A 25,079-nucleotide genomic window follows, 5' to 3' on the forward strand; every position below is an offset into this window, starting at 1 on the left:
GTTAGTGTAAATTACCTGAAATAATAGGTGCTCAATAAATTTTAGCTTTTTTTCTTTTTCTTTTTTTGCAATTTGATATATAACACATCCAGAGTAAGAAAGTACAGATTTATCTTAAAAATAACCACAGGAATTCTCAGTAATATCCTAAGCAGAGATGTAAGCATACTTTCTAATTTTTATAATCCTTTTTTATATTTCTCAATGAAAGTGGTTTTGCAAGCAGTTATATTTCCATGGCATTGTAATGTTAGATTATTTCTTGGGGAAAAAAAAAAGTTCTTGCAAAATTTTTTAGAAGAAATATTTTAGAAAGACAGAAAAGTTATAACAGGATTAATATAGGGGTATAGGTTTTCATTTTGTTTCCTCTCTACCCAGTCAAAATGTGAACCTTATATAATTACCAGGGTACATTTTAGTTTTCTTTCTTTGGGAAAAAAAGATAATGAATTGTAGGTAATTGTCTCTTAACCATTCTAAAGCTTTCATTATTGAACTTTAGTCTGCCAACATTTATAACAAAGGCAAGTTTCATATCAACTCACAATATGTTTCAGAACTTGGCCAAAGTTATTTTTTATTTTTAAGATTTGAAACCATGCGCTGAGAAAACATTCATATATGCATACGTACATAGACATGTGTATGCTGAATATTGGTATACATAATATGTGTTTATATCAGTCTACTTTCCAGACCCATTAGTAAACTGTGTGTATGTGTGTGTGAAGAAAAACTGCCTCAATGTGTGAGACACATTTTTTATCCTGTGAAAAACATCAAGAATAGATGCAGATATACTCTAAATACTAAGAACTACTTCATTAATTTTCTTTTGTGAATGAAGCAAAGTCTTATGATCATACAGTTTGTGGGTCTCCACAGAATATTTCACTGCCTTTTTGGTCGTTCCCTATTTCTCCTTTATGTAAACTACTCGTATATCTGAGCATTCTTCCTTGACTGGGACAGACACCTCTGCCCATAACTGTTTGCTCTTCTCTCTGTAAAAGTTCATTCAAGCTCTTCCTTTTTGAGAGCTCTTTCTGATCAGTCAAAACTGAATCTGATAATTAAATATCTTCATAAAACTCTCAACTTTCCTTGTCTGCAGGCTTAGAAGATAAGCAAGGCTTACCAAATTCTAAACTATTAGAACCATGTATCATATGTTCATTGAGTTCTTTTGGTGTATTGGATTAATTTAATTCTTTGATATATCCAGAAACCTGCTCAACATACTGAGAGAACCTACAATATTGTAGAAGCACATCTTTTGATAATATTATTCAGTATTTTAATGTGGACGAGATTTGGTGCAATAATTTCTAGTGTAAGGATCACTTCCACTTGAGTTATTTCTTTTGAAGGTTGATAAAGAAGACAAAATACCCAGAGTATCACATAAGTTCAGGTACTACCCTTGGCATTTATCCTCCATTCTTTCATTTGTTCATCACAGCAGTTTTGTTTTAACACTGACAAACACGGTCTGTTACAGAAAGTTACAGAATGTGTCCAAAGTCACATTTTCATTAATTGGTGGATGTGAGACTTGTCTGATTTCAAAGTTGGTGGATATTTCTCCTAACACCACATCTTTGCCCATTCAGTATGTTAGAATAGGTGAGTTCTTAGCTCCCAGCACTAACCTATTCATTTTGTGCAAGAAGAAACGGAAGTCCAGGGAAAAGTACATCACAGTGTGACCTTGATGAAACTAGCAATGACTGGCCAAATGAAAGCATGAAACTCAGAGAAGGATGAATGTGCTCAGCACACCAGGTACAGCATCACCCTATTTCAGACTGCTTTAAGATAATCTGCGTTCAAAAGGCTGAGAATAATATACCCAAGCAACAGAGGGAGGAAATTCTAGTAGGCAGTCTACTAGGGTGAAAGCAAAGGCAATGTGTAACCCAAAGAGGTCCAAGGACAACTTCCTCTACAGAGTGCGTGAGCCCATTCATCCTGGTGGCAGCTTAGGGAACAGATAGCACAGGAACCGACATCCCGTCCAGAAATCAGGACACCACCATCCTCTAGTTGCCAGGGGCCCTCAGGAAACATTATACCACATTGGAAGTTAGCTAAAACTTGTTAACTGACACGTATCTAAACCAACTGTGCAAAGGAACGGGAAAAGACATGAACTATTTATAATGAGACTTGGATCAAAACTAGAATGGAGTCTAATAAACCTGCAAAAATAGAATCACCAGCCCCGGCTCACAGTGCTGCAGCACAACCGCAGTGATGTCTTTGGATCACTATGAATTTGGAAGGAGCTCACCAACATGATTTGACTCTGCAAGCAGAAACGTACTGAAGAGTGTGGCTCAGCATCGTTCGTCTAAGCTCAGGAATCATGAGGACAGCAATCTGAAACTCACAGGGAGTGTTGTCTGTTCATGACTACAGATGTCTGTCACCGCCCTGATCAGCCAAATGCTTTTAAAGATGGGAGAGATGGAATACAAGGAAACCTAACTCTTTATGTAGAATACGTTTTGCAAGTTGGGTAAGATTTAAGAGGGAACTTTATTTAGGACACTATAGAAGTTAGAATGTGTGATCATTCCTCCACAAAACACAGCATTTTGCAGGCTAGCCTGTGAATTTCTCCACCATATGACAAAAAGCCATGTTAAATTATAGCCTTCCTCTCTGAGAATTCAAATTAGTTTAAGACTGAGTCCTAAGGAGAACGAAACTGCTCTGTAAAGGAGGACAAAAACAGTGTCTATTTTATTCACTGCTTTATTTCCAATTCCCAGGGTAGTGCCTGGCACGTAGCAAACATTACATAGATAGGTGTTGAATGAATATGTGTGTGAATGAAGATATGCTCCGTTACTAATTACCTCAGAGGACTGTGGAGGAGAAACCCCTTGACTCAAGACGGGTGCTCGTGTCTGCCTTAGTGGTTACCACACCGTCTTGCAGAGAAAAGCAAAGCAAACTCCACAGCCACTGTCAAGTACTCCCGGGCTCTGTCCACAGATGAGAGGAACATGGGATTTTATGAAAGACTAGAAATTAGCTAGATGGAAACTAGAGGGAGCAGAAGGCATATATTCCAGACAGAAGCAAAGGAGAGTTGATATGAAGGGCATCATTGGTTCTGCATGTTCAGCCTAAAGGATGTATCAAATCAGAACAATGTAGAAGGGAGGGAGTGACGGAAGATGAAGTTGGGGAGATAGACATCTATCATCATTGCCTTTTTTAAAGCACACTGCCACTGGCTTTTAAAAAATACATTTGGAGTCTGTGTATCTAGAATCTACTGTCTTCATAATCTGGCTGTTTACCACGGTGCTCCTAGTTCAAAAATTCTATCATTCCATCAACCCTCAAATATCCCATCTGCCTGAACATGGAGAGCTGAACGCAACTGGATCAAGAGACAGAAGACCCAGTCCTGTGGAAACCTACAACTTTTAGGTCCTTTTTAGAGTTATCCATGGATTGTATTATGATAATGAGGGTTATCTTCAAAGAACTTAAGTTACCCGAATACTCTTCTCATTTCTCCTTCCCCCCTGTTTTACTCATGGCCAGTGTTCACTGATACATTCAATCATTGGCCTTTCAGGTATGGAGCAGCTAAACAAGATATCATTAGTTATCACCCAAGTCCTTACTTTGGGTTCCTTTTTAATAATCTTTGTTGCACTGGGTGAATGAAAGAGATTCAGGGGGCTCAGAAATCTGTAGAAGGAGGAGAGAAAGAGGGGAAGGAAACTAATATTTAATGAATGCCTCCTGTTTACCAGACACTAAACTTACCACATTCTAATTGTATTTTACTTAAAGTAATATTTTTTTATTCAAAACAACATAGGGGTAATTATTTTCATTTTATAGATAAAGGCTTAAGGGTGTTCAGTGATTCATGCAAGTTCTCCCAGTTCGTATTCAGAAGAGCTAGGGTTCAAAACGAAATGTTCTTAACCAGGAAGTCTATGCTATTCCATATTCCACAGGGGCTCTCTTTTATCATTCATTCTAATTCATCCCAAGTCAACTTTTTAAATGTTTATCTATGCGTGTGTCCCTTCTACTGTGTCCAAATTATTTCTCTGCCTTCTCTATACACTTGAACAAACTGAAGGATCCAAAGCCCATGGTGTGTGTTATTCGGGTCACATCCCTCGATGGAATGTCACATATGCCCAATGCTGTGTCTATAAAGTGCTCAAATTAATTCAAAATGCAAACTTCTGTGCTGAAGGAGATGAAATGACTGTCAACTACATGTAATACTTTTGTAGAAAAGGAGAATTTGCATAGACTGACAGCTCGTTTTGTTTCCACATTCAATTTTAATATCTGGTTGTGCTTACCAAAGGGCACTCATGTTTATTTGGCACCCACAAAATCCCAAGGCCTATTTTGATGTTTGCAAATAGATGATAAATCAGTAAATAACATTATTCTTTAATGGCACACACAACAAAGTGGTCCAAACGAGATTTGATAAAGAAAAAACATTTCCCTGAGTAGTTGTTTATAATCCCCCTGATGTTCAAGTGATCCTTTTATTGTTTTATTTTTCTTTTGAAATAAACATCTCAGAAAGCAAAATTCTCAAAAAAAAAAAGTTTCTATGCCTGCCTATAAGATAACTAAGATAACTTCAAGATAACTAACCATGTGCCAATTTATCTCTTGGTTTTTCTCTTTCAAAAATCTTCAGAATTAGAATTCTCTATAAGGATCAGAAGTGATTGCTAGCAAATTGATAGCAAAGCTCTGTTCATAACTTTGAATAGCATATGGACAGCTACACATACAAGCATGTGCAACGTGTCTAAATTATATCTGCAGGAGTCAGTAATCTCAGAACTAAATTGTCTTCCAAAATATACACTGAAAAGATACTGTGCCATGCTATATCTGACCAGAGCAATATTTTTAGGATTTTTAATTTTTGCAAAGGGAATTCTTAACTTTTGAAGGTATTCCTGTATTTTGATTTTAAAAAGAAAAACAAACATGCAAAAATGATACAGAGACTATACAAAAAAGAAGAATTTTCTGAAAACTACTTAAGCAGAGAAAACCAAGTTTTCTGAACCAAACTATATAGTTACACTTAACTTGGAAAGTGCAAGTACAGATCTGTTATCTATTTTTCTTAGCTTGTACATCGTCCTTAATTACAGTTTAGACGACAAAATGAAACATAAATGGCTTTTTATCAACGAAACATTGCTGGAAGCATAAACAATAAATTATGAATTACTGAAGCAGAAGCCTTTTTGGATCATGTATGCATAATGCTATTCTGCAGATTCGGAATCCCAGTTGGCCCTTCTGTTTCATGCAAATTGAGCACTACCTTTCATGATTCAACACTGAGGAAAAACACCATGCTTCGTATGGGTAAAAGCGAACACCTTATATATGAAAAAGACCTCTTGTCGATGGTTGGGGCTGTGCAGGAGCCCACTGTGTGGGCAGGGTAGGCAGGGTTGCCATAGTGGAGACACACAGGTGCAAGTATTCATTATCGCACTCACGCAAGCACACAGTTGTCACTCGCTGCTTAGGTCTGGTTGCCAGAGAAACCCAGCCATCATGAAGCTGCTGCAGCTGAGGGATGGCGGCTTTTGTAAAGGCCGCTTGAGGAAAGAGATGCTATTCAGACAAGTCCTCTGTTTCAAAGCAGCTTGGTATAATGGAAGAACTTATAGAGGCTCACTGTGGCCAGAAAGAGGACAATGGGCCTACCAAGGTGGTCCTCTTTGCTGTGTGGATTAACAGGAAGGGGTTTCATGCCCACTTCAGCCCAGATCAGGCAGAGCTGTTCTAAGGTGGAGGAGAGAAGGACTCTGTTTGCCTCAAAACCTGTATTCTGAATACAGGCAGGGCGTGCATGAGGATTCAGCTGGAGAAACGATGGAAGACAGAGGGTCAGCTCTGGCTGACTCAGAATGAGGGAAATCCACTTCCACTGTCAAACAGTGAATTTTAGTTTTGTGACAAGGGGAGTCTGAGATAAGCTGACATTCAGAAGAGCGAAGGAAGGCTGTCTTTAATTTTCCAACTTATGCAAAATGATTCCCAGAGTGTGTGCTGGGAGGTTGTGGGTGATTTAAAACAACTTGATACGCCAGAATGGAGGGTCATGTCAACAATGTCCATTGGACACAGAGTCATCTCCTTCTGTGTGGAGAAAGCTGCGTTTCATTTTGGCAAAGGAGAAAGAAAAGACAGTCTGCATATTTAAAACCAGATCAGGAATCCCAACTATTTTATTTTGTGGCTGGTAAATATTATTATTCCCCTATCTTCTCCTCCTCTAAATCTATCCCTTTTCTGTCTCTGTGGTAACACCCTTTAGGCTGCAGTACACTGCTTTGCCTACTAGTGAGGGTCAGGGTTTTCACGACTACTGAGGCCACTTTCAGAATTACTGTACAAAGTTCAAAAATCAGCAGAGTTAAAGCTGTAGAGAGACCTGGTTGAGAACAATAAGCCAGAAGAGAGAGAACACGGCATGGAAATGTAGGAATTGATGGATTCACATAAATAGGATCTTGTTCCCCTACTGATGAGTTTTTTCCTATGTGCCAGACATCGTGCTAAGAGCTGTCTGAGCCCTCGGTTGCTCACACCCATCACAGCACACCTACGGGGTGGACCGCTAGTGTCGTCCTAGTATTACAGATGAGGAAACTGAGGCTTAAAATAACTTCCTGTAGTCAGTGTTCTCACAAGGGATGCTTCTAGAGGATAAAAAGACGTGAAACACACAGTGATTGAAGTTGGCCATTCAGCTGAGATGGAAACCCCACAACACCAAACATGAATTATACTCTAAACAGGTAACCGCATCATGGACACTGAGATAACCCAAGGCACACTTATGTCAAAGCCCTAGTCAGCATCTACAAGATTCAAATGATCACAATAATAATAATTATCACTCATTATCACAAGCATGCCTTTAGAGTGAGGTTCTTACCAATAGACTTTTGTGTAAAAAAAAAAAAAAAAGTCAGCAGGAAGAGAAAAAAAACAGGTCGTCAGGTACTCGTGTTCCCCTGCTGTCATTGCTTACACCTAATCAAGCTGTAAATGAGGCCAGCTCTCCTGTCTACTTGTTTCCTTCCCACAAGCCCTCTTTAGGGAGCGAAGTTTTATGTTTATTCTCATTTCTCTACACATGTGATTCAAATAGTTCAGTGTAAAACAGGAAGACTCCCATTTCTCCAGCCTGCTTTCTGGCAATTGCAATTAAGCCTTTTAACTATGGTGTGCAGGATAGAGAAGACCAGGTTTCTGCAGACCTTAAGTTTCCTGCATGCAAGATATTTCTGTATCTGGAAAAGGTCCATTTATCTTCCTTGACTTGTTATATTTAATTGTTGAGTAGCTTCCTAAAATATGGTCAGTCAAATTCCTTTTGTTTATAAATTCACCCAACAGGAAGATGGAGAAACCGATATCTGGGCTGTGTAATTGAGAAGACTCAAGGTGCTCTGGTGGTTCAGTGTGTGCATGTGATGAGAATGACGTCACATTGTTGACCTTTGCTTTCACCTTTATCTGTATTGAAGGTGGCTTTCCTATTCTGGCAGAAATATTATTCTCATATATTCAGAAAGAGAATTATTTGTGAAATCACTCAGCTGTGTAGGAGACAAGGGACAGTTAATTTCTATTTCATTTTGTTTTTGGTTATGAATTAGTCAGCTGAAAACTGCAGAAGGACCAATCTGTATGAGAGAGGAGAAAGATCACAGTAATTCTGGGTTCAAAGACACGCTGCAAGTTCCTTAGACAATGCCAAACATGGAAACCGTCTCCCTCAAAGAGCCAACTAAAAAGGCGGATCGTCTGTCCCTCAATTACGGATTTGAATACATTGACTCTCTCAAAATCTTAACCTTCATCTGATGGGCTGAGACTTGCAAATCGTGATGCACTCGTTGGAGAAACACCAGCTATTGACCGTTTCAAATTCCATCTAAATAGGACTATACCATTTGATTCTCTCCATGTTTCAAATATAAAATATACCATCGTTTTAAAATACATAACATCTAGTATTTGAAAACTTTCTGGTGGTTTTGTTTTCTCTCATCATTAACAAGGAACGAACAGGCTCACACATTTTCTATTTATCTACCTACTTCACCAACATGTCTCCAATATTTTAAATCTGACTACTTCTTTCCAGTACTTTGTTTCTACACGTTAAGAAAAGAAAAATTGGGCGTTTTTTTTTTTTTCCTGTTTTTACAGAAACTACCCAGATGCCAACAAAAGCAGTGGTCTATGGAATAAAACTCATGAATTTCTGACCTAGGAAGAGGGAAACAGATTATAAACTTGACATAGCTACTCTAAAGACCTGTGAGTTCATGATTTATTCTATGGAGATGTTGAATATTTGGATCCTAAATCCAAAATCATAGTCAACATATGTCCTGGTTTCCACAAGACAGTCCTGGTTTATGGTTTTTCCAGGCATAAATATAAATAGCAACCCCTTTCACTTTAAAAAAAAAATGTCCCAGTTGGAATAATAAATTATATGGTACTTTTGCAAAATAAATCAATACATAATTTTAAATAAACAATTGTGGCCCAGAGAGTGCTCTGTCTCAAGTAATTTTGCAATGCCTGGCATCTTTTTTTCTCAGTTATTACACACACACACACACACCCCCCTACACCTGTGAGGTAAGTCAAAACTTCTATTTTCTAGTTTCAAAATAACCCACATGCCTATAAATACTCTATTACAGGCTTTGTTGAAATGTGTGATGAGGCAAAAAGAGGTTTCCTCAGTATATAAACTTATTATTTTACAAAGTAAAATTCTAAAAATTAGAGAAAACACTTGAAATTCATTTACTGCAGGACTAAAATCTTGTCTTTAAAGGATTTAGTGCATAATAAATATAGTACAAAACTACACTTTCGTAGGTGCCCCGTAACAACCTCTCATTCACCCAACACGTGTCTTTGCAGTGCCTTTGATGGGCCGTACCTGCAACAGGCATATCTTGAAAACTGCAGAACGCACAGAAAGCACCAAGGAGCTCAGAACCTTCGGGATGGGAAAACATTTCTTCACAGAGAATTTTTAAATGTAGGGCATTTGATACGCAAAAATAATGACTGATACCTATCAGCTGATAATCAAAGTAAGCATGGGCCACACTTCTGCAGACTTCCAGTTGAGTTTGGGATTTCCAACGGGGCTCTCATCTTAGACATAGTCATGTGACTTTCACTAAAAAGAAATCTTGGCAGCATTAACCAAAAAACAATGTACCTGAATTAGAGCTCCTAATTTAGAGAGGCTAACACATGTCCCTCCATTATTGAGGCGAAAGATCAAGATTTTGTCTCCTTAGTTTTTATAATAGTGGAAGCCAACTAAATGAGTAATATCTGTATAACTTTCTCTTTTCCTTTTCCGTGATGCACCTATTTTTATCAAGGCATCCCCAAAGAGCTAACTAGCATTAAGTTTAGAGGTGAGGCCAGAATATATTTAGCAAGAGCCATAAAATGTTGTTTTACTTCACAAAGCAAGTTTTATCAAAATCTACTACCTCCCTGAAATGGAACAGAGCAAATGATCCAAACAGTTGTCATGAACCAAATTTTACTCTTCTGAGTGTGGCTTCTATACAGAACATTCAGAAATCTAAACAAATGCCTATAGGAAAGCCAGAGGACAGCCCCAGACAATACATTTACTTTGCTCATCATTCTGAAACAGCTGAAACTAAGACTTAAATACATCTGAGCCCAAATAAACAGCTAAAAATCCTTGTTAAATACACAGCAGCTTATGAAAGAAAAATGTACACATGATAGACTTTTTAAAATGATCTATGACCTTCATATGTAATAGACAATAGTTAAGCAAGATGGTTAATCCGAACTTGGTTCTCAAGAAATAATGAAATATATTAAATACTCTCCATGAGTAAAAGACTTAACAAGAAAATCAGTTCATGTTAGCTCCAAAATATTTGTCCTTCAAGAAGGATTTTCTGATCTAATTGCTATCGTCAAAGTTTGGTACAGGCTTAAAACAAACACCCCTAATGTGTACCCACAAACCAGGCAAAATTAGAATAGACTTTCCCTACAGACTTGGTAAACATTCAGTTAAAACTTAACAGCTGCAAAGCAGAAGCCAACTCCTCCTCTGTCAGATGTCTCAGTATCTCAAAATTACTGGAACTTTCACAGGGGTTAAATCTTACTGTTCATTTTTGTTTTTTTAAGTAAGGTGACTGAGGTATTCCCTGGGATAAAATTAACGCCCACATTCACAATTTCCTTGTCTATTGTTTCAATATTGGAAAGAGGAAGTGATGTAATTACCATGCCATTAGGCTGATAAAGCTAAGTTTCAATGCCTCATGGGTGAAAAAAAATTATTTTACTGATGTTTTCAGTCAAATTATGAAATCACATCCTATTTTCCAATTTATAGCCTACTCTGTTTTACAGTGCTAACATATTTACCTTCATTTTTCCTGATGGTAAAATTCGGATTGTTGACCATTTCTGGAAGAAGACTGTATAAGAAATAATGTCCGTTTTTGGGGTCATCTTTGTCCATGGCACTCACTGTTTGAATGACCTGTAACATAAAACTTGACGTCAGCATTTCTGATGACATCAGAGGGCTCCCACTGCCTTTAAAAGCTGAGTGACATTCCTTTAGTGGACCAACACTTCAGTCCAAGGAATCTTTTTCAGTTTTCTAAATTCTTATGGATGGTTTGTGCCAGGAATAAGGAGAAACATTCATCACTTTAAAAACCTCAGCTTTGATAAAGTTGTTGATGAAAATTAAGGTCGTTACTTTTGTGCCCATTTGGTATCTGTGGCTTGAAATAGTAAATTTAAGGGTATTTGAAGATTCCACTGGGCAATTGCAGGTTTCTTTCCAATTTGAGTATCTATGGGCTTCTGGAATGAAACCTGGAATTGTTACAGTGATTGCAGTGTGGCTCTTGGGAGGATCTTAGAGGTAAAGGCCTTGACTCTGGAATCCTCACAGCTCCTCTCATTTCACTCATTAGGTTACAAACGTTTGCCAAATAGAATGTTCCTCGGCACAAACATCACTGCAGCAAATCTTTCTGAAGAGTTGCATCTGTTCCCTCCCAGTAATGAATACTGTTTTTAAAGCTAGTGGATAACACATGCAAACAACGCTTTGGAGTGTATCCTGAGATGAATAAATTACAGGGATGAGAAGAGCTACCACTGTGCAGGGAACTGTTTGAATAGATACACATACTTGGAATTGGTGCCAGTTGAATGTGCTTATTTCACTTGCAAAGCTGCATTAACTTAGCGCTAAGATGTTTCTTAGGACGTCAAAGAATTAGCTTAATAATTCATGTTTACGATTCTTTGATATTAATCACTGCAATATGAAACACTGGGCAACAGCTAATGTAGTAAAAAATTATAGCTTACCCCACTACTGTAAATAGCTACAACAGAATTTCTACCAAAAAATGCCTATGAAGCATGACAGTCAAGATGATATCAGATGTACCATAAAAAAATTAACAGGGAAATCCTCTCAGCTTTGTGAAGTTTAGAGAATGTAATTATGATACCTCTAGGTTCTATCTGTTTGAACAATTATGTCCCATTCAACTTTGCCAATATCACTAAGGAGGAAAAAATGAATTACTTCTTTTTGAGAAAGGGGTGTCATTGCCTTGTAACTTATCACCTAAACAAGAGGAGAACCACAATTTAAGGACATTGTCAATAGCTGTGAAGTTTTGTGCTGTATCAGATGCACATGCTCTAAGGTAAGCAGTGCATCAAGGTTATTTGAGGCATAAATGAAATAATGTCTCTCAATGTCTATTTCTCCATTTTTTAAATGGAACATATCCTTCCTTTGTAGGTTTGGGACCTTGTGAAACGTCCTATCGTGGTACTTTTGCTTGAGTAACAGTATAACAAAAAATAGCACAAAATAGAACTCATGGTTAAGACAGTGAGATAGTCATTAAGGTGCTGGACTCTGAAATAAAGCTGCCTCCATAAAAGTCACAGTCGCATCCTTTGCTCACTGCAGGACATGGAGGGACTTCATGTACTCTTTCGGAAACTCAGTTTACTCGTATTCCTAAGTTTTAAATAAAAATAATACTTTTCTCGTAGGGTCATTTTCATTCTTAATGTAAATCCACGTCAGTCTCTTAATACAGTGTCTGGTTCCTAGTAAACGTTCAGTGAGTATTAGTTCTCACCACTATGCATTATTTTTTTATTAAGGTCACTACCATGTATTCATGACATAGCACCTTAATAAACATAACAACTTTAATGTTATGCAAACAGGGCCTCTTCTCCATCAGACTCGTCGGGAATGCAGTTGTATTCACTATATCTAAACAGCGTATTTGCCTTGACACTGAAGTGCAGAGATGTCCCTAGGCTTCCAGTTTTATTAAAAAAGTATTAAAGTACAAGGGGCAAAGCGTGAAACACAGATGACTCACAGTCAGCCTGTATGTACAGATATTTAACAGACGAAGTTGACGAGAGCCTTCTTTCAGGCAGTTATGAACAGAGGGGGAAACAGTTACTTGTGAGCACACGGAGCATCCCCTTCTCCCTTTACCCAATTTTGTTTTAAAAGACTTCTATTCCCACCTGTACCTGTTGAAGAAGTAGTTCCTGAAGTGTGTGAGCAAGAGCAAATGGAGAGAGGATTTCCTGATGTTCTAGGGAGGAAATCATTCGTAACAAAATGCATTCTCAAAGCGTATTTAAGGGCTCGAACCCCTGTGAGTAACGCCGCTCCTACTGTTTCTAAGTAATCTGCGTGAAAAAGACTCAACACATGCTGGTGAATGCACCTGCATGTTAAGTTAAGCCACGACAACCAAAACGAAAGATGCAATCAGGTAGCTTACCTGAAGTCAAGGAGTATAATTCCCTGTCATACCACATCTCAGAAGTACAGCCTAAACATTACACCTGCAATGAGTATTTTTTCCCACCATGTATTTAGGCCAGGAACTCTGTTAGACATGCAACTTCTTGAGCCTACTGAAACAAAAAGGCTTGGGGCAGGGCCTAGAAATCTGCATTTTAAACAATCGTCTAAGTGATTCTGATGCACGCGCTTAAGTCTGAAATCCACTTTTTTGAACCAAGGGACAAAACTGGTGTTCATAGGTACCTTGTTATTATTCACCAGGGGGGTCTGTATTGCCAAGCTGACATCAAACTCAGTGCATGATGTGTTGGGGGGAGAAAAAGTGATGAAATGGTGAATTTCTAAATTAATTTCCAAATGTCCCATGAACTGGCTATGGTTAAGACTTTGGTTTAAACCATTTTTGACACTTCATTTCATTTTAATGCAGATGGCCACTGTCTGGTCATTTTTACCTTAAAATGCCTGGCAGATCACTTGAAGGATTTTATGCTATTAAAATGTACAAAGTTACCCATATTAAAAAGGCTGAAATGTCCATTGATGTAGTAACATCCGAGCACATTTGGCTTTAAACAATAGAAGACAAAGAAGAGAATTATTGAAGGAAGTGCTCCTGCACACAAGCAGATTTTATTTCAACTCACAACCGAGTTGATGGCAAATGAAAACTGCACATATTCCCCACTGCGAGCTACTCTGACATCAGTTAATTTTTAAGTAATTGGACAAATGTTTCTTGAAAATGATATAAAAATTTCTGGAGAGGACACAGATTTTTAGGAATACATGTATAGTTTAGTAGTTTAAATATTGACCTTTTTACCAATGATGGTAGGTTGCTACTGAAAAATCAAATGTTTGGTAATTTACTGTCCTTAATTTTATGGGAATGAAAGCTAAAATGCATCTCTATCAGAAAAACAAAGTATATCTGGGGTGTTGGCATAAGGAAATGATCTTGGGGACATGTTTGGATTTCAGTGGGAGTGGACTCTGATCTATTTTTTGAAATTACTGATTTGAAATCAAATGACATTTCTAAAGCATCACATGAAAAAAAAAAGTTTTTTGAGAATTATGAGCCATATCATCATTTTGACTCTGTTTTTAGACAAACCACTCAGTTTATCAATAACACTAAAGCTAAGTTAGATTGTTTTTCTTAGAATAGTTTATTAAACTTTATTTTATACTTTTATACTAACTCAAAAATATTTAATAGCAGCAGGGTTTCACTGTCATTATCAACTTTTTAAAAGGCGAGCAGCCAGCAAACACGCACATTTCTGATTATCTGATCTGTTAACAACCTTAAAACTCTCACGGACTCTATTAGAACATCCCCTATGAGTTCCTGCAGGCATTACTCATTGATTTGTTCTTAGGTGATGAGTTGGGGTTTTTTTCCCCCTCTCACTACTGTTAGAACAGTGTCTAGCACATGGTAGCTATTTAGTAAGTATTTGTCTAAATGAATAAATGGATGAATAAATAAATCATGTCAGGCATGTTTTAGTATCATCACCAGTATCTTACATAACCTTGAGAGGAAGGTATTAAGAGACTTATCAGACCGAACGCCAGCACATCAAAGACATTATATCTAACATCTGACCCCAGGTGAACTGGTTAACAAACTCCCTGCATCCTCCTGCCCTGCTGTGTCAGGTTGCCCCCAAGTCTTACTGACATTCATACCTTCTGCACATGTACTTGGATTAAACTGGGTCTTAGACCGCCAGTATTTTGAGAGTGCCTAAGGATGACCTTGTCTACTCCTGCCACCCGTGTACTTTGCTTTATGAGTATTAAGGTTCCCTTTTGATTTTGAAGGTGGTGGAAAGGGAGTAAATGAGAAGAGGGGATGTCAAAGGCATTACAGAAGGGACAGCATCATTTTTGTCTCCCTCTCCATTTTTTTGCCTATTACTGCTAGTTTATTTCTGGTTAGTAGGGTTAACGTTTCTGAAATACCTCCTTCTGTTTCTTAGAGCAGTAGGTTCACCTTGAGGAAGGAAAGGGTGATACATGAAAGTAAAACTGTATGACATTAGTTATATATGCACCTATCTGAGAGGAAAATCCATAGCTTTTATCAGATCAACGGTGTCATAGCGGAAGAGAATGCAACAAAATAGGCAAGAGTCATTCCCTAAAAGAGCGGTCTTTGAAAACAGAAATTATGCCTACCAGAGAGATGGTTATACCAACGATGACTGATTGAAAAAAGAGGAAATATGGGAATTTGATAAATTATATTAAACCCCACACGATAACGCAATGATTTTAAAACTGTATAATATAGTTCAAAATAAGCACTGTTCGTGTCCACTTAATGGTCAGTTCCTAGGTACTTTTGTGTAATTTGCATGGCAATCAGGCTTTTTCTTTTCCTGCCCAAAGTGTTTCCCCACGTCACATTTCTCTGCATGAATATATCCTTGTTTTAAAGAAGAATTAGGTGGCTATTCAGAGCATATATTTAGAGGTCTGAACTACTGAAAATACAACAAGAGGATGCAGATTAGACTGCATATGGCTCTGTCAGGCAGTAAGTGAAGTCCTCAGGCCTCTGGGTGGACATCTGGGGGTGCGCCTTCCTAGACCCACTACAGAACTTCGGGCGCATTCCTCGGTTTCATTCTTTTTCACTCCCCTTTCCTTTCCTGAAACTAAGCTGAGATAAAATGGTACAAAGCAAGGACTCTTGAAGGATGTATTTATAAAGTGTCTGAATTTTCCCTTTTCTTTTGCTGGACTCTGCATATTTCACGTGTATTTTGTGTACCTCTGAAATGATCAATGTATTTTAAAAAATTACTCCCATCACCTGCTTTGCTTTGAAAACCTCACTGGTAAGGTAAAAATACACAGTTTTTAACAGAATTTAGAAGCCTCAACTTCCTTTTTAATCTTAACTCCTCTCCATTTTCCACTGTTTATAACTTCACAGGAATATCTCCTGACGCCCTCTTCGTATCATATAAGCATTATTTCCTGGGCTGAAAATATATCTATCCTATTGTTTATACTTCTGGAGCAAGATTTTTCCAGCTGGGTTTCATGTACCACTAGTTTTATAGTTTTCTCTGAAGGAAATTTTTAAGATTTTTTGATCAACTATGTTTGGTAAATGGTGAAGACCATACAGCCTTTTCGGGATTTGTATGTATTTATAAATGCAAGGGGATCTTTTGGTTAAACAAAACCAACAGAGATAATGTTGTTTACCTCTGTTTAATACAGTGGCTCCCCACCTTACCAGGTAAAACATGCACACACACACGGACACACCACAAACCATAGCGTATATTGACATGCTATCCCCTAAAAGTGTTTCTCCAGCACTTACTTTAAGAAATGCTATCCTCTAAAACCCTCTATGTGTCTTAAAGGCTTGGAGACTTCTTCAGCCTCCTTTTGAACACGTTATGTCTACATAGCTTGGCATAGCTTGGTGGTTCTAGCACTAATTCCTTTTCCTTCTCTGCCCTTTCAGTAATTCATCAGCTCTTCTTGGTACCAGATCTTACCCAATTTACGTCACTAACTCAAAGCTTAGAACTAAAACCTCCTAATGTCTAGTCTCAGTTTTACTTTTCTCAAAAAGACATGCTCATCATCATGGCTTCTACGAACAAATGAAAACAAGCATGCACGTGTACCCACCATGCTTCCATCCTAAGTTCTGACTCACTAACTTGTAGGTTGAAAACAAAACGAAGAGGATTCATCAGTCAGTAACAGCTCAAGATTCATAAACAATCCTTTATGCCATTTTCTCTGAGGATTATCAATCCTATTTAGTTGAGGGGCCAGCATAAAATGTGTGGATTTGGAATCACACAAGAGGCTGCAAGCATGACTTCAAAAAAGATTTAGATTGTGTGAGTTCCTGTAAGTTGATTCCTGTGTATTTGAAAGAAATAAGTCTATTAGCCCAAAAATTCACATGGGGAAGAATAAAGTACGAGCCCTTCCTTCACCTTTGACAAATAGAACCCTTGTAAAGTATCAGAGGAGGCGTTACTCCAGTACAGGGGAATAGATTGTCCTCTTTCATATTGACCTGTTTAGGGATTATTTATAGTGTTTTGCTCCAAATCAAAATTCATAAACATGTAACAATCACAGCAATAAAAACAACAAAACAATACTATTAAAGTATATTTTGCTTTCCAAACTATGAGACCAGTTAAAATATATAGTACTAATCATTAGTTATTTATTGAGCACTTGCTATTGAGCTAGATATTCCTAAAATATGAGAGTTTCACGTAAGTTAAAGCCCCAGGTCACAAAACTCATAAATGCCGGGGCTGTGACTCACACTTAGATTCTGCTGGTTTCAAACCCTTCCACTGTATTTTTTCGCTTATGCTTTTCCCTTCTGTCAAAATTGTACTCTAAAAGTTATACTTCTATGAATGACTCTCTTGAAATAAGTTTTTGTTACATATGACTTCTTCAAATACTGTTTTTTGCATTCCACTAATTTCCCATATCCTTACTCCACCCAAAGTAAAATGAAAATCACATTTTATACATTTTGTTGAGGCCATCAGTTTCATCTGTTCTAAAACCACTCCTGTCTCTCTCTTGTGTGTGCATCCTGAGAGATGTCCTCTGGCAGAAAAGTTAAGATTAAGTCTTCTGTATTTATTGTTTCATGAATGTTATAAAATGCTGTAATTTCATTTCATTGTTTCACATGTATTAGAAAAAGACCAACAGAAACTAAAAAGTATGTAAATACAGTGGCAAACCCATTCATTGCTGGTGTTTATCAAGCGATAATTATTTTTACTTTTCTTTTTAAGCTTTGTTTCCTTTCACTTTAATTTCCATGGAATGCTTTTGAATAGAATATTTTATTGGTCACAGGAGTTGATTTTTTTTTTTTTACAAAAGTGCTCACTCTTGATCAGAATCTTATTATCATTACTATTTTTCTGAAAAGTGTGTCATAGAGGCAATGGAATGTCAAAGTCTGCTTCTTGGGAAGCATTGTGAATTCCTAGAAAGTTCAAGGACTTGGGTACCTTCAAGAACAGACTTTGAAACCCATCTTTCCCACTTTTCATGCCCTTAGGTAAGACCCTTACTCTTTTTCAACCTCAGCTCCCATATCGATAAAATGTTGCGACACCAAACTCCCAGAACAATGATGCTGATTGCACGTTAGATGTCTGCATACATTATTTCATTCACGGAAGCGTGCGGCCTCCCCAGTCACTTCTCTCCATCTCTACTGCCAGCACCTTAGGTCAGGCTACCATTATCTTTCGCAATTATAGCCTTCTCAGTGCTCTTCCTGCTTAATTGTGCGTGCGTGCGTCTGTGTGTGTTTAGATTTTATTCAAACATAAAACTCCAATTTCATTCTTGCTTATTACACTTATTATTCTCAGCCATAGATGTCTTCAATTTTTCAAACAAACCAAGGTTTATCTCCCTTCAGGGTCTTTGCACAAGCTTATTCTGTTGGCTAGAAGGCTCTTGATTCCATTTCTTGTGTGACTACCCTTTCTCATTTTTTTTCAGTTTCAGCTTAAGTGATACCCATTTAAAAAGTACCGTTCTCTAACAACACTATAGAAAGTAGATCTCTGCTTTTTCTTTGTTCCCTTCTGTCTAGCTGTGTTAATGTTTCCTTCAACGCTGTTTTCAAAGTTTAAATTATGTTATTTATTCATCCTACATTTTTTATTACCCCTCTTCCTCATTCAGTTCCATTGGAAAGAACACTTTTTTTGTTCTTTTCACATTGTTTCCCTAGGTCATATTATAATATTCAGCATCTTGTAGATGCACAATAAATATTGTTCAATAAATAAATGATTTTTCATTTAAAGAGGTTCACTTGTGCACTGTGTGTCTGTGAAAAAAAAGTGTTTCCATGGTAATATCTGAAAAACTAATTATTGGAATATTTGTCACTGCTGAATGGAATAAATTAAACCATGATTCTAAAATTTTGTGAACATCCATTACATGCCAAACATTGGCTAGATACATATCTATAAATAGAGGCTATTACCTGTTTTTTCTGATCTGTGATATTCCCGTGATAAGCAGACTTTATACTGCTGCAGTCTTGGTCAGAGAGAAGGGATTAAGAGAGATAAAGCAAAGTATGCTTTTAACCCAGACGTAATTAAGTTGATGCTAAATAGCACATCTCAACTTCTATAGATAGTGATGAAGCTTAAATTATACTCCACTAGATTTATTTATAGTGACAGGGAAAGCTCCTTCCTCAAGGAAAAAGAGCTGAAGTGGTCTGTTGCCTAAATAATTCTCAAACAATAAGTATTCTGAGACTAAACAGGAGACCTTGACTTACACCTAGAAACGCAGTATTTTCAGTACAGTCCTGCGTCAATGAACTGCCTAATTCCGTATTATATTGCCCTAATTCCATATGTATGGTAAGCAAGAGTTAAGCATCTGAAATAAAATCCTGGAGACCCTATTAAGGAGGTAAGATGTAGAACAGAGTTATGGAAGGCCCGCTGGCCAACACTGGTCACTGACGTTCTCTATTTCTCTTCTGTGTTTGCTTCTGAGTGTGGTGGTATCATGCGTAGTGAAGGAAGATACTGGTTTCTCCTGGAAGAGCTGTTACCTGTTCCTCCACCCGTCCAGCCAGATTTCCATTCTCTTCAGACAGAATCTGGTTTATCCCAAGCTGACTCCTTCTCAGCATTTGATAGATGTTTCCTATCTCTGATGGAATGTGTCCTAGCTCAAGAAGTCTTTTCATTAAGATAGTTCATTTCCCCTCATCTCTTCAGCCTTTCTGCCCAGAGGATTTGACATATTTTCTTGCAATTCTGTCATCTCTAATTGTATGATATGTTTGCCAGAGAGAAAAGTCTACCAGGGAAGAAGACTGATGTTTAGGGTGGTGTTTGTCACTGAATCCCTGGTACCTAGCCAAGTCCTGGCACGTAGTTTGTGTTCAATAAATACTTACTGAGTGACCAAAACCACCATCCTATTAGACACATGAACTTTCAGTCATTTATCTTGCTCTCTAATTGTGAAATCCTCAGCCCATACACTTAAATTTGCTTTGACCACTAAGGAGGAGTAAGTAGAGAGAATCTTTGTACTTATCCTGTTAAACTGAGGGCCAAGTAATCTGTAGATGACTGTATCATGCCGTTACTGGACTAAAGGTATACATCATCTTATAACTTTTAACCTAATTTACCTATAACTAGTGGGGAAAATGTTTTAAATAAGAGTAACTAGCCATCAGAAAATACCACATTAACATGTAATCTTGAAATGGAGAGAGTATTTAACAGGATTCTAATCAAAAGGGATTCACGTTGACTTTTTCTGATATGGACTATGAACTCTTTCTCTCCATCATGGGTGATTGTTACTCCCTTAAGGGAACCAATTCAAGGAAATGGCATCTTCCACTTCAGAATCATAAGAAGGTGGCAGGGACAGACAGGATTTCTCACCCTACTTTCAAAGTGAACCTATGCTGGTTTCAGCACATATGTATCATGAACGAGAGGTCTGTGTTTAGAGAAAAGGAAAGTGGCCTCCCTTCTTTCTTTCTCTTTTGACTCTTTGTTTAAATGAGTCCGATTCAGTGGAAAAGAGTCAAGCACAGTAGAGTTTCCTATGTTCATGTCGATACTGGTTTTCATTTTGTGAGATGATTTAAAAACCTGCTTACAGCAGCTTGCTCAGTCCAGAAGGTTTTTACGGATTGGGTTTTTTTAAAAATGGCTTTTGCTTGATTATTGCTAAAGATCTCCAGCTGCATCATCTCCCAGGCAGCTGATCCCCTTTGAGGTTAGCCTTAAATCCGTATCTTCCAAGAAAACCAGATATTTCAAAATCACTTGTACTCCTTTCTCTGAGGCCATTATACAGCAGACATTAATTGTTGAAAAATACTGAGATGACTGTGAATTTAGTGCTAATTCACTTTTTGACATTTGTTTTTCATGAGAGTGTGATAATGAATATTCTAATTTCAAAGTGAGTCATCCATTTTTGTGGTATTACGAGACATGATCGAAAGTATATCTGAGCTGAACGTGAACACTATTAAGTGTGGATTACAAATATGATTTTGGAGACATCAAAAATGAGATACTTGAGCCATTAAAAGTGACCTAGGAATGATGCAATGAATCAAACATGAGTTCTGACTGCCACAAGGAATTCAGGAGTTATTTGAACAACTGCCTGTATATCAACCAGTCAGCCATATGTTCAAAAATTATGCTGAACAAAGATCTGATTTCTTCATGTAAATATGGACTCTAATAAACATGCCTAAACAAATTCATTTGAGGATAAGATCGTGCAGAGGACACACACAACATAAACATTTCTTCACAGAATGAGTCATTCATTTTGATTTGCAAAAATCATAAAACAAAGAATCAACTTTCGTTTTTTATTTTGATCTCGCATAGGAAGATGATGAAACAACGCATTTTTTTCTGAGGATAAAAACTGCTGAGGAATCATTAAAACCTTGGAAACAGTCAAAATCCACAGGGTAAACCTCCAGATTCCAGGAGGTCCAAAGGCATGCATGTCAATATCATAAGTGAAGCCAATGTGGAATTTTTGAAATATCAATGCCACTGACTCTCTGAACCTGTGTGATGAGTTTTGCATGAACAATGGAGTTTTATTTAAATTCTAAAGCATTTGACAGTTGCTGTATGATCAAAAATGTCTGGCTTATAACTCTGTGACTGGCTATATTACCCTAGCAACAGTCTGGCCCATACAACCATATCCTTGAAACTGACCTGCATATATTTTGATCAGACTCTCACCATTAAACCCATTCACCAACTTAGCAAAATGATATTTACTGCCAAGTATATATACACTCCATCCTCAAAGAGTCATAAATAAAAGCGCTCAAAAGATAAGACTGATAGAGGGCAACTGGACATGGTGGAATGAAGAAATACTGAAACTAATGTTCAAATGTTATTTTTAAAAAGATATAACCTTTAGCATATCACTGCTGAAGGCGAATATTTTGATTATAACAATATGATGTCTAGGTGTTTAGAATTAATTTTATTATTAGAATTTTAGCTTTTACTTTGTGTGTGCGTGCACAGGTATGTGTGTCTTATTTTGGTAGATGGAAACAATGCTAATCTTTCCGATGTATGAGAATAGTCTAGGGGGAGGTGTCCGCTGTTTTATAGGCGGTAACAACTTCATCTTTTGTAATAATTACATAAAACTACAGCACCACAGTGCTGTTCCTTTCTTAGGTGGAAAAATTCTGACTTTTGTCAGGTAAACTGCTTGGCAGATAGTAAGTTTAATTCCTAACACCCACATGAGGCACAAGAATAGTTGGATTAACAACTCCAGTGTCATGCTGTCAGCTGCTGTTTATTTAAATTAAAATGTCACCATCCAGAAATAAATTAGGAAGTTGAAAAACGATAAGTTTCTTAAACATACAGTACTTTGGCACCTTGTTAAAATAAATCTATTACATTTGTGGTTTTTTCGAACTTTACATAGACTATTTCCATTTTGACATTCAGAGTATAGCAGGTTTGGTTTTTGTTTTTGTTCTTTCTTAATTCTCCTTCCCTCCCTCCCACCCCCACCTCCTTCCCTCCCTCCCACCCGCCCTTCTTCCTTTCCTCAATCCTTCCTTCCTCCCTTCCTTCCTCTTTCTCTCTGTCTCATTGTCCTATTTATGCTGTATTAGACAGATTTTTAAAACAGTTCCACCAATACACATCAGTACACAATTATCAGATGCTTTACTTCCATGTCTAAAACATGCTATTGGTCTTATGTCTATTTAAATACATCTACATTTTTACAGACTTAAAAACTCACTTCCTACAACAGCTCTTTCTTCCTGGGGTTCCATTATTATGTGTTACTCCTACGTTTGATACAAACAAACAAGCCTTCCCTATGGGCTTCACCCTCACCTCCTGTCACTTGAAGGCTAAAAATTTGGCCCCGTCACTCTAAGACCTCCCCTGCAATCATCCATATCCCGAAATATTTCAAGATAGTGTTTTGGCTCTGGGTTCTGGGCACAGCAAGTTGTTCCATTACAGGAGCCAATTTGGTCTTAAGCAGAAAGAGAATTAACATCTCCAAAAGAAAAATACTCCCTCTCTGTTCCCATTTGGATGTGTCTTGCCTATGATTTTGCAGATTATAAATGATGCAGATGCACACTATAATGCAGGTTAATCAAATATGAGACAGCTGTATACAAACATATTCAGTATTAACAACATGGAGATATTTACTTGGCCGGGTTTTCCATTTTCACATAAAAATGCCTCATATTCGGATGCGAATTCAGGGGCGTTGTCATTGACATCCAGCACTTTAATAGCAACAGGTACTCGGGATATCTGACTGTGGTTCCCTATGGGAAGGAAAAAATAACATCAGCATTGAGGATATTGCATTGTAACGTGCAACTCAACCTTCTCCTTGACAGCATTGTGTGTCTGGTTCAACTTCCCTTAATGAGGGTGTTTTCCACATGGTGATTATGGAATCTGACCATTCAGTAAGGAAAACACAGCGAGTGCTTGGCTGCTTTTAAAAAGTATAAATTATTATTCCAAACACCATTTGCTGGAGCTTAGCTTGATAAAGACAATCTCTGAATAAATTAAAAGAGGTTTCCTAGATGAAGAAATTTTATTGATAAAGAAATTTTATTGATAAAGCACATTGTACAAAAGAGAAAATGCTGTATGCAAAAAAGACTGATCTCTCTGTTTTGGGTGAACACAGCCCATTTTTGCACTATTACTTGTTTGACTGATTATATATTAAAGAAGAACATCAAACACCACAAAAAAAGGCCAGAACCAAATCAACTGTTGAGAGGGTATCCTTAACAGTGATAAAAGGGATACTCTTAAAGATAGGGAATCATTTATGAATTTTATTTTTTATTAAAAATTGACCTTGGGATCTTTTTGGATAAGTCCAAGTCATTTTTAATTTTGTCATTTTCATGAAGATTTTCACCTTCTATTATTATCTGTTAACAGATAATAATCTTTTAATCTTTCCAGGTCAATTCCAGTAGCATAGAACTTAATACGTAAGCCTTAATCCTTGAGTCCTTAAATTTAAAAAGTTATATATACGTAATACACAAACACACACACACACACACACACACACAGATGCATGCACAAAAATCTGGTCCATTAATACACTGCTGACTTGGACCACAGGATGATTTTTCATACAGTACTGTTTGCACCATGTAATAATCTTTTGATCGCTTGTAAATTATACAGAGTGCATCAAAAATGGCCAATTATTTATTTGTGTTTCTGTGGCACTGATCATTTATAAGCAAGTCAAGAGGGGAAGAAAAATCTTTGGCCTTTGAATATGAAGAAACAGACTTGTATTTGATATATCAAAATCTTCTTTTTGACAATTGATTAAATTCAGACCTCTGAACCTTCAAATACTCAATTTTTTCATTAAATATAAAAGCACTTTAAAGCACATGCCAAATAATCAGAGCCATGTTACAAATTTATAGTTGGTTAGCCCCACAGGCAATGCTACGAGATTTGAATTGAGTTAACTATCATGGCTGTTCTCCAACATTCTAATTTGATTAACTCTGGATGGATGAATACTATCCTTTGGAATTCCAACCACTTCAGTAATGGAACGTAATCTCACTTCACCAAAACCACACCAGTGGCCTTAAATGTCTCACCTGATAGATTCTTTATCTTTTTACTGTCCTATGTATAATGAATTAATTCATTTTCATTCAGAGCAGCAGCAGCTCCCTAGTTTCAATGGAGAGGAAAATCTAAAAAAAGGTATAATACATAACCCTAAGACAAGAAACTCACATTTTAGCCTTTTTCTACTTGAATTGGGTAAATAAATGAGTTATAAGGTGTCTGAGATAAGGTATGATTATATCCGTGAAGACTGACATTTCTTTTCTAGTCTGACCCGAGCTGATAGCAGCTGCTGAAGAGGACAAGGGAATCTAGCGTTCGCAGGAAACAGGCACTTAGAGCCCTGTCTTTGCCTCCCACTACCTGTGAGATTCTGAATCTGATTT

At 37.3% G+C, this 25,079-nt stretch overlaps 1 protein-coding gene across 1 annotated transcript in view; it reads right to left on the reverse strand.

Annotated features, from left to right (window-relative positions):
- The window catches only part of CDH8 (cadherin 8), a 312,089-nt gene that overhangs the window by 41,657 nt on the left and 245,353 nt on the right, over nt 1–25,079 (reverse strand). Inside the window, exons 9-10 of the mRNA XM_006211078.4 lie at nt 23,266–23,387; nt 10,513–10,630 (exon numbers count right to left, since the gene is read on the reverse strand). Coding sequence (XP_006211140.1) covers nt 10,513–10,630; nt 23,266–23,387 — 240 coding nt within the window. The remainder of the gene's footprint in view (nt 1–10,512; nt 10,631–23,265; nt 23,388–25,079) is intronic.

This window comes from Vicugna pacos, chromosome 9 (genome assembly GCF_048564905.1).
Source record: "Vicugna pacos chromosome 9, VicPac4, whole genome shotgun sequence".
Taxonomy (NCBI): Eukaryota; Metazoa; Chordata; class Mammalia; order Artiodactyla; family Camelidae; genus Vicugna; species Vicugna pacos.